The 11730-nt window shown below is 27.7% G+C and overlaps 1 protein-coding gene across 1 annotated transcript; it reads left to right on the forward strand.

Moving 5' to 3' along the window:
• Positions 1-9032: 9032 nt before the first annotated feature.
• Positions 9033-11730, forward strand: LOC101503462 (uncharacterized). Its single transcript, XM_004490772.4, has one exon. It carries the CDS (start codon positions 9283-9285, stop codon positions 11092-11094), a length of 1812 nt encoding a protein of 603 aa, XP_004490829.1. The 5' UTR covers positions 9033-9282; the 3' UTR covers positions 11095-11730.

The following is an 11730-nucleotide window of genomic DNA, read 5'->3' on the forward strand; positions in this document are numbered from 1 at the left end:
TTTTTAAAAGATTTTATATCAATTTTTTAAATGTTAATGATTCAACATCGCTTATAAGATATCACATCACTATTTTTTTATTTAAAAATCTAAAAGAGGTACTAAAGATATGATATTGAAAAATGTTGACCTATATTATAAATTGGTGAAAATAAGAGTACTAGCTCTGCAATTAAGTTTAATATAAAAGAGGTTGATAATAGAGTGGAAAAATTAAAGGAGCCTAAATGTACTATAGTGATTTCTAAATTAAAAAAAAAAAAAGAAAAAGATGAAGAAGTGTGGTTTCATTAGGACTTTGGTGAAGCTGTTAAACAATGTAGAGTTTTCAATGTCTCCAGTTGAATATGCTAGCATAAATCATTCTCCCATGAGCGCTAAAAATACAATTTATAAGGATTTTAGATCTACCTCATTTCATTCAAATAACGCAGAACTATCAAGTTTTGATCCTTTTCGGCCGCAAAATCTTTTTTAGATTGACCACAAATTGATTTATTCTTGTAGTGACTTTGATGTTACTTTATTTAAATACACAACAACATATTCCAATTAGTCAAGTATTGATAATGTATTTAACTCTATTTTTCTTTTACGTTGTTTCTTTTACATCTCATGATAAAGATGAGTAAATAATTAATTATGCTATTAGTTTTTAAATTCTACACGAGAGTATTGTAGAATATGTAAGAGTATATAACTTTGACACTCTTAATTTATATTTATATGGAGATAATGGTGACAATGTATTTTTTTTTATCTATATAATACATGAATCAGATATAATCACAAAAATATGAATTGGATGGTGGAAATTTTATCTTCACAAAGACGCTTTACAAGGAAATCAAATAAGTTTTAAATTAATGACAGTAAATCGGATTAATCTAGTTCGTGTATTTAAAATAAACATGAAACTGTTTGTGTTAAAACATATGAATTTCGTAAAATCTTTATTTGTACCATAAATTTATCAATTTCATTAATTATCATGACTTCAATTGTCTATGTATTACCATTCAACTTTTCTTTTAAATTTAACTTATTTTTTATCTTTCTTGCATAAGAATTTCATGTGTAAGCTTTAATTTACGAAATCTTTAGTTGTACCATAAATTTATCAGTTTCATTAATTATCATGATTTCAATTGTCTATGTATTACCATTCAACTTTTCTTTTAAATTTAACTTATTTTTTTTTTGTCTTTCTAGCATAAGAATTTAATGTGGAAGCTTTAATTTTATAGTATCATTTATAACATGTTAGTAATACACATTCATAATTTATTTTAATATTTGTGCAAAATAAGTAAACGGTAATCCTTTATCTTTTTAACTTAACTTAATTATTTAACTTAATTTTAGATAACGTTTTAAAAGGATAACATTGTTGATATTTTAAAACATAAAATATCAAATTGTCACTTAAAATTAAAATAAAGGACCAATTTGGGAAGAAAAAATAAATAAAAGACTAAAACGTTAACTGAAATTAAGTTAAGGGACCACAGATGTAATTTAGCCATTTAAAATAACATATCGTATTTATTGAAACATAACAATAATTGAAGAGTGCAATACACATTTATTTTTCTCTCTCATAAAAGCAATTATATCTGAGACGATAAAGGTCAACTAATCTTTGATATTAGTTGATAAAAGTTTCACTTGATAGTGACTTTGTAGATATATTTGTTCTATCTCATTTGTTATAATTTTCTCCAAATTAGTGGTGCATGTGATATTATCTTTACATTGAATTGTTGCGATAATCTTGATTAATAAGAAAAACCACAAATTTCTTGTATGTGTAGAATCACATATCTCAACAAAAACGCATTATTAACTTGTCTCATATAATGATAAAATGTCATTATGATGATTAGACAAATAACCTCCATATCTAAAGTAACAAAATATATGTTTGACTTTGTTTTAATGTTTTTGTGTGGTGAGAAATTGTTTACTATTAATAAATTGACAACAAATAAAGTTCAAACTATGTACAATTAGCAAGGAGTTTTGATTTCAAATGTTCTTCGGGAGTTTTGATAATATTTATATCAAATTTATTTTGTAAATATTTTCTTAAAAATGGACAAATAAGGTTGTCGACACCTAATTTTGTCTATATTTTCTTATTTTATTTAAAAAAAAATAGTATTTTGGACTTTTTACCCTATATTTTATTATTTCAATATATAATTTTTATGTAATTTTCTGTATGATATTCACTTGTTAATAAAAAAGAGATATATGTTAGCTTTTTATTTATTACTTTTTTTGTCTAATAATATGTTAATAAAAAAGTTAATTCAATTTTTATTTATTTTATTTAATAGAAAATAAAACAGAATTAAATATAAAATTAATAAATATGGAATTTTTTGAAGTAAATTAAATAAAAAATTTATATTTAATATGTTTTTTTGGAATTTGAAAAAAAAAATTAAAATAAAATAAAACTTGAGGATTCAACTTAATTAGTTATAATAGTAGACATTTATTTCTAAAAATTACTTAATTCTAATTTATTAATACAAATAAGAGTGTTATGAAACTCTTACATAAAAGGAGATCATATTAAAAAATATTAACTAGTTTTAAGTTTTTGAATCTGTCCACTAAAAAGTTAAAAAGTTAGTGTATGTTGTGTCATTATTATGCAACCTTTTTATGATTTGCTAATTGAGAAAGTAGTTTGCATGGTTCTTGATTCAAGAGCTCTGATGAAATTGAAGACATTGACAAAGCTTGCACAGATGGGTGAATAGAAAATAATAATGCACTTTTATAGGGATGTTCTCTCATCCTGAATCATGATGAGGATCTAGATTTTATGCTAACATAGGTTTGGTTAGGTCTATTGAAGACACTTGTGCAGTTGTACATTAATTAAGTAAATATTTTGCACTTCTTATAAATCAGATTCTATTTGATTCTGATTTTTGAGTTAAAGTAATTTAGTGTTATATTTTACTAAAATTCGGAGCAAACGAAAATAATGTATTAACAATATGTTTAATATGTTTGCTTTATAGAGATGTAAAATAAATCGTATGCTATAAAAGACTGATAAATAATCAAGGATGGTGTAAGAAATTTTGAGCAGAAGAGTCGAACAATTATATAAATTTACGACATTAAATATATATAAAATTACATTTTTATAAAGCATAATCAAATATACATGAAAAATTATACTATATGCAGTTTTTCATATATTAAAAATATGAAATGATTTTATTTTTAAATTTAATTTATCTAGCAAATATCGATATTGATATTGTTAAGTTGATCATCGTATTCAAATAAAAAATAAAAAATATATATACGATTTTTTTCATTTTTAGTATAATTTTTTTTATATTATTAATCAACTAATATATAAAAGCAATACTAATTTCAATTATAACTACTTTTTAAAGTTATATATATAAGAGTCGAGACTTACAATTAAAATATTGGCTAAATTACATATGTGGTTCTTTAATTTAATTTCAGGTAACGTTTTAGTCCTTTATCTTTTTTTTTTCCGATTTAGTCCTTTATTCCTAAAAATATCAAATAAAGTATGAAAATATGAGTTTATTTGAAGATTTGCGTTACGAATTTGATGAAATTTGTTTTATATTGAAGAATATAATTAATTTTATGAGTTTTGATTAAATTTTTTTTTGAATTTTTGTATAAAAAAAATATCATTGTTGAAATTTTAAAACATAAAATATCAAATTGTCACTTAAAATTAAAATAAATGACTAAGTCGGGAAAAAAATAATAAAGGACTAAAACGTTACCTGAAATTAAATTAAAGGACCACGAATGTAATTTAGTCAAAAATATTTGAAGATAATGTTTAATTTAGAAAAATGTTTGAATAGCTTGGAAATACTACATATTTAAGAGTAAAAGATTTTTGTATTCGGTAACAAACACGTCAATCTTTATTTCCGGCATCAAATTCCTAGGAATATATCTAGGGGCCGGTAAACATACACGTGAATTACCTAGGAATATGAATGATTTTATTTTCCAATTGCTAATACTCGTGTCAAAAATAAAATTAATGCTATCCATTGCATATGTGAATTATAAATATATTCAATGCACAAGGCATATTGCATCCCATGAGAGAAAAAAATAAATTGAGATAGATTGCCAACTCATCAAACTCCTTCTCTATTTCATCCTCATATGTTAGCTAATTACGTGTTTACAAAGCCATTCGAGAACCTTCTCCTTTTCATCATTTCTTTAGGAAATATGTTTCATGGACACTCATCCATTTATTATACACTTTAAAAGAGAAAGAAGAAGTAGAGAATATCATATATTGATTATATGATGGAAATAAAAAAGATAGAAAGAAAATAAAATATTAAATAGAATAATAAGTGTTAGAAAAATTAAAAGTGTACAACTATGAGTTCTTTCTTTAACCCATCCTCTTCCCAATAGGCTATATATGTATACAAGGCAACCAAAAAATTTCAAAGTAATAATCAGATAAATTTTTACTACTATTATAGAAAATAATTAGCTTATAATTAGTTGAAATTTTGAGATAATTTATCTAATTATATAAAATAATTAGCTTATAATTCGTAGCAAAATGATTGTGGTTTGATAAGATCGATTGATAATTATAATAGTCTTCCAGCATAGAAAAGTCACAACAACAACAAAAATACATTTCTCTTACACACACAAAAACAAGAAATGGAAAAAGTTTTTTAGACTCAATATTAAATTTTAGAGCTGTCAAATAAGTCGGTCAAACTCTCTCTGATTAAAAGGTCCATATAAATTAATGGGTCAGTTCGATCTGATCCACTTTATTATAGGTCGTGTTTTATTAAGATTGACCAATTCATTATGGATTATGCATACCAGCAGTTCGATCTATTTTTTATCAATATTTTTTATTTATTTTAATTAATAAATAAAAATCATCCACATAAAATCCGATCGCATTCATTCTTTAAAGCAAGATAGTGGAGTCAAAAACAATATTGGTCTTAATTGGTAGATAATCACAAACAGAGCTAAATTGACGAATGTGTTGGAGCACGCAAGAAGTTCTAGTCTCGGTTGGTGTCGGAAACACTACAACAATACTATATTGTTCTTGGCTTTTAACAGAACATATTTTCTTAGTGCTTTTAGTAAATTAAGTTTCTTCTTCTTTCTTAATTATAGTCGACCTATTACCTTTGTTTTTCAAAATCAGTTCAAAAATACCATTTTTTAAAATCAATCCAAAAATAGCAAAAAATAAAACTATTAATTATTTGAGTCATTCCAAATTTAGTTATAATTATTTTTTTACAATAAATTATATTTTTTTAGTTATAGCGGGTTAATCCATAATCCACTACACCAATCCAACTCTATTTTAAACGTGGACTAAATAGTCAAAATTTAAAAAAATTGTTTATTTTTTAGTCTCAATTAATCTATACTAATATACTAATATGTGAATCAATCGACCAGCACCATTAAGTCGGGCCCATTTCGACATTTTTTTTCTATTTTTAATGGATTAAACGTGTTGGATCAACTAAGAGCGCCTAGATTACAATTAAAAAGAGGCTCCACCTTAAGGGTCCTCAAATTTCATGTTCAAATTAAATATTCCTATTAAATGCTAACAACACCATTCAACAACCTAGCTACTAGCAGCCAAGCAAAAAGTCACATATATAACACATGACGTGTTCATCAACAACATATAGATACACATACCTACTTCTTAGCCTATTGCGTGGAACTTAATTTTCCCACACATATTTCATCTCATGGCTTCCAACTTCTCTTTTCTAAACTCTCTCACTCAAAGTAAGAAACCTAATATTAAAGATAGCATCAATAATGAAGAATTATCATTAGTAAAAGCAGCTGCATGGGCATGGTATCAACATGGATCCGGATCATGCCATGATCATCAAGAGGCTTCAAGTGAGTTTCATGTTACAAGGATTCATCGTACACCAAGACCTTCTCGTTACAAGTTAGAATTAGAAGCAATTCAATCAATGGAAAAGGAAGTTATTAAGGAGGAATATTCTCTACTTGATGCATATGAAGTTCAAAGTATTTCAAGTCACTTGAATCGTCTTTTAGAGTCTAATAATAATAATAATCACAATTACAAAAAAATTGTGAATAGCATGTCTAACAATATTGCTATTAAAAGTGTGGATGATGGTATTCAAAGGACAAAGAAAAAGAAGATAAGAAAAGGGTTTTTTCTAAAGCATGGTGCTATGTGTGGAAGAGAAGGAGATGTGGTTGATCCCATTAGTGTTTCAAAGAATATCAAACCTTCTATTCAAGGTTTCAAACACTACACAACATAACAATTTTTGTATTGTTTAATTGGTAAGGACTCCACTTATTATATTTCATAAATGATTCTTCGTAATAATATCAAAGATTGCAATATGAAGTCGTGCTAGCTATTTGAAACTCTATTGTTGTGGTATATCATCTTTTTTCCAATGCTAGGTTTATTTTGTTAGCCATTTTTTTCAACTTTCCACAACTTATACTTTATTGTTAGTTATTGTTGATTATTATCTCTTGTTAATAAACACATTCAAAGTTTTGAGCTAAGCATATATATAATGAGATTAATATTTATGAATTCACATTGTAAATATTTTTTTACATAAGTGTCATTTTTTAAAATTATTTTATGAAATATTTCCACAAAAATATGCATATAATGATTTGATTGGATACATCAATTACATTGTCATTGAATACATATTTAATCCATATATAAGTTTTTTCTTTAAATAACTTTATTTTCAAATTTATTTATTCAAATATTCCCTTTTAAAAATTATTAATCAAAATACTTTTTTTTTTAATTTACAAATAGCCATTTCGAACGGCAACTTCCTTAAGGAAGCTCAAAAGTGGATTTTCTTAAAAAAGTCGTTATTCTAAATGACGACTTGTAACTAAAAAAAGAATATTTTTTGTTAATAATTTTTAAAATGGAATATTTAGATAAATAAATTTAAAAATAGGATTATTAAAAAGAAACCATATATAATTATATTTAGATCTAGTTTCATAAAAAACGGAATTTAAGTGCATAGCTAGCTTTTAATTTACTCTTTCAACAACAACAAAAAGTACCATAGCTAGCTAGTTAGGTATGTATGACATTATGATTTCCTCTTCCTAAGAGACTCCTATATTTTTAAAAATATATATTTGATCGAGCATATACTCCACTAAAAAGCTAAGAATATGAAAAAGTTATACCTCAAATATATGAATATCCATATGGGACATATTTAATATATCTCGTAATTGTGAGAATTTTAGTATGATTTCACCTTTGAATTTATATTTTACATAGGAAATTAATTTGAATTGTATTATGTATTAGTAGAGATAATATCCATTTTTCACAAGAGAATGAAAAGTCTATATAGTCATAGTTTTAGAGTGAATAAAGTATAGAAAATACACATTTCCAAAATCGGTGATATTAATCGAATATTTGTACAATAAAAAATGATATATGTTTCTCTTAGGAAATAGAGATAACCACTACTACACCTCTAGATGTTGCCTAGCTATGTAGATTGTAGTATGGGTTGATATGCATTTTGCCCGTAATCTACGCCAAATTTGTAATCGAAAATCAGAACACTTACACTTCTTTAGTTTAGGAAAGAAAAATAGAATAAAGAAAGTGAATGGAATGAAAATAAGAAGAAAAAAGTAATAGAAAATGAAATGATAATTAATTAGTTGTTTGTTATAAATGAAATGTAAGTATATTTTTAAAATAACATAAATCTCTCTAATAATAATTGAGATATAATAAATAAAAAAATACGGTTAAAATAAAATAAGTAGTATTGTTGTTATTTTACACCAATTATTGAGTTTGAGGTGTTTTCTTTTTATTTTAAGGAGAAAGAATTATTTAATGGTTCCACCAAATATTATTTTCCTATAAAGGAAATAAATTTTTTGATACATATGTTTTTTTCATTCTCTAATTTTTTTATTTCCTTTTCTTTGTTTCAAACTTTACGATTATTTCTTCATTATCTGAATAAAGTGAACCAACCCCTCCATCATCATCCACAATTAGGAATCATGGTAGAGAAAACACATGAGAGAAAATTTGTAGACAGAGAATATACAAGACTAAAAATAGAAATTATACTGGAATTAAAATACGTACGCCTGGATCTACGTTCCAAAGTTACATTTCACATTCCAAAACGTGATTCACCTTAATTTTTTGAAACCTCCAAACCGTAATTTGTGGATGGACCCATTATTAGTTTAAAAATATATTCAATTAAGAATCAGGCATGAATGCATTATAAAGACATGCTAAGTAAAAGTGTAACAGTATATCAAATGTTTACATCACTTGTATAGGGACCAAATGATTAACTAGCTACTAAGAAACTACAAACTAATTATAAGTTTAAAAATCATCAGCAATAAAATTTGAGTCAATCGTGGTTTTGATCCTAAAAGTTATAAGAGTCGGATAATTTAATTTTTTAAATTTATAAATAACAAACAAATTCCTTAAATTATAAATTATCAATAAATTTTTAGTCGCTCTATCATCTAACTGTGTCAAAACTATGCGTTTTCGACATACTAATTTTGATCATAATTTCATCAATTTGTTTAGCCTTTCATTAATCTCTATTTTATGATTCAGTGTCATCTGAATTGATTGGCTAAAACACTAAATTAATCTGATATTATTAAATACAACTACTAATATGCTTTACTCCTAAAATTTCCGTAAATTTAAAATACTAAATTACCACCTTTTACAATTTTAGAGACTAAAAAAATGATTTACTCCTAAAATTTCATTCTTCTTTATTTTGGATACATGTAATGATTTGCCTCGACTAAATCATGGGCCTTGTGAGTCCTAACTGTTGAGAATCTTTTTTGACTCCTATATTTCTATAAAAAAACTAAAAGTTTTCTTTCATAATTACACATTCAAAGGACAAAAGAAAACCATGTCTTTGCAAAAAAGTACACATCCAAAAGATAAAAAATTAAAATTAAAATTAAAAACTTTTTATTTTATTTTATATATAATTTAGATTGTGGGCCTAACTCTTTTGTCAAGGCCCATGTGGCCGAAACCAACAGTAGTACACACTCTACCACCATCTCACACCAAACCACCTTCAAAGTTCAAAACGTTAACAAACTAACACCAGAAATGAAAAACATCACAAGAATCAAACACATCGACGACCAACCATGAAACTAAAACCTCACCATCTCCATCTTCATCACAACCCAACCTCATTTTTTTCAAACTACAAACACCATGAAATTCTCTACACTATCTCAGAAGCCATCAACAACACCATCCAAACCAACAACAACAACAACAATTTCACCAATTCTCAAACAAAAACATCTCTTCCTGATTACTCTCTCAACCCAACATTAAAACGCATTATTCCTTCTCTCACTTCTCATCACATAACAAACCTCATCAATCTCAACCCTCTCTCTCTCTCTCCTCAATCCCTCTTCTCTTTCTTCAACTACCTCGCTTCTCGTCCACCTTTTCGTCACACTCTCCATTCCTACACCACCATGGCCCATTTCCTCTCTTCCCACAACATGCTCTCACAAACACACTCTCTCTTCATTTTCGTTGTCTCAAAAATGGGTCACCATTCTTCTCATTCCCTTTTCTCTTCTCTTCTTCAAACAACACCGACGCATTATCGTAACCAGCGTTCTTTTCTTGTTTTTGATGCTTTGATCACTGCTTATACAGATTCTGGATTCATAGAAGAAGCAATTCAGGTTCTACGTTTGATGAAAAATAAAAAATTTCAAATTCCGTTACGTGGTTGTGAGTACCTTTTGAGTCATGTGATGAAGTTAAAACAACCTGGGCCTTGTTGGGAGTTTTATTTGGAGGTTTTGGATTATGGGTATCCTCCAAAAGTTTATCTTTTCAACATTTTGATGCATGGGTTTTGTAAAGTTGGTGATGTTGAGAATGCGCGGATGGTGTTTGATGAAATTCCTAAGAGGGGTTTGCGTTTTACTGTTGTTAGTTTCAATACTTTGATTAGTGGTTACTGTAACAATAGGAATGTTAAGGAGGGTTTTGTGTTAAAAGCTGTTATGGAGAGTGAAAAAATATTTCCTGATGTTTTTACTTATAGTTCTTTGATCAATGGGTTGTGTAAGGCGAGTAGGTTGGATGAGGCGAATCTTTTGTTCGATGAAATGTGTGGGAGAGGATTGGTTCCTAATGGTGTTACTTTTACGACTTTGATTGATGGACAATGTAAAGATGGAAAAATTGATTTGGCATTGAAAAATTTTAAGACGATGAAGGATCGAGGTGTTAGACCGGATTTGGTTACATATAATGCGTTGATCAACGGGCTTTGTAGGGTTGGAGATTTAAAGGAGGCTAGGAAGCTGTGGGAGGAGATGAGTCAGAATGGTTTTAAGCCTGATAAGATCACTTTCACTACTCTAATGGATGGATGTTGTAAAGATGGAGAGATGGAATCGGCGTTGGAGATCAAGGATAGAATGGTTGAGGAAGGGATTGAGCTTGATGATGTTGCTTATACTGCACTTATATCTGGACTATGTAGAGACGGAAGAGTTTGCGATGCTGAGAGAATGTTGAGGGATATGTTGAGTGCTGGTCATAGACCCGATGATCCGACATATACCATGGTTATTGATTCTTTTTGTAAGAAAGGCGATGTTAAGATGGGGACCAAGTTATTCAAGGAGATGCAGAGTGATGGACGCATACCGGGAGTTGTCACTTATAATGCACTGATGAATGGACTTTGCAAACAAGGTCAGATGAAAAATGCTAAAATGTTGCTTGATGCAATGCTTAATTTGGGAGTGGTTCCAAATGATATTACTTTTAATATTTTACTAGATGGTCATTGCAAGCATGCAAGCTCTTTTGATTTTGACATATTTAGTGGTGAGAAAGGACTTGTCTCAGATTATGCTTCATATACAGCACTTGTCAATGAGTCGAATAAAATTTCAAAAGATCACCTAAAGAGTTGATTGCCACTGAACTACGTTGCACATGTACTTTATCTGACACATACACGTGTAGTTGCATATTTATGTGTCAGTCTTAGTAACATATTTATGTGTCGGTGTTAGTAATTCATATCTAATGAAAGCTGAATAGTGAAAGTTGTTGGATCTAGCGAATGCTAATTTAGATTATGTGTTCTGCTTCAATGGTGCCTTATGAATAATCTATCTACTTTGGCTGTTATTGTCAATGCCAAAAGCCAAAGTTAGAGCAACTAGCTAACAATGAGCTAGCCAAGATGATTCAATTGCATCTAAAGTGATTCCTAAACTACATGATATGAGTACAGAGTGATCAAGTTGATTTTTAATTAGAGGAAATTGCAAATGCCAAATTTTGGATGGAGGTACACAAGAAACATGTTACCGTCATTGCATAAAAATTCATATGCTACTTAAACGGAGGAATCTGCCCCTTAATGGAGCTTGCAATATTTTTCCGAAACTTCACTTGTCTCCAAAGACTTGGTCGTGATGCACTCATATCCAATTCAGCCATTCTTACAACATTGCTTGATTTTTTTGTTTTTGCGTTGGTTACATAGTTTTTATTTATTTATTTATTTATTATTATTATTATTATTATTATTTTTATTTTTA

This window comes from Cicer arietinum, chromosome 2 (genome assembly GCF_000331145.2).
Source record: "Cicer arietinum cultivar CDC Frontier isolate Library 1 chromosome 2, Cicar.CDCFrontier_v2.0, whole genome shotgun sequence".
Taxonomy (NCBI): domain Eukaryota; kingdom Viridiplantae; phylum Streptophyta; class Magnoliopsida; order Fabales; family Fabaceae; genus Cicer; species Cicer arietinum.

Excerpts from the sequence above, each read along its gene's own strand:
- LOC101503462 (XM_004490772.4), top strand. The coding sequence starts at position 9,283 with ATGAAACTAAAACCTCACCATCTCCATCTTCATCACAACCCAACCTCA.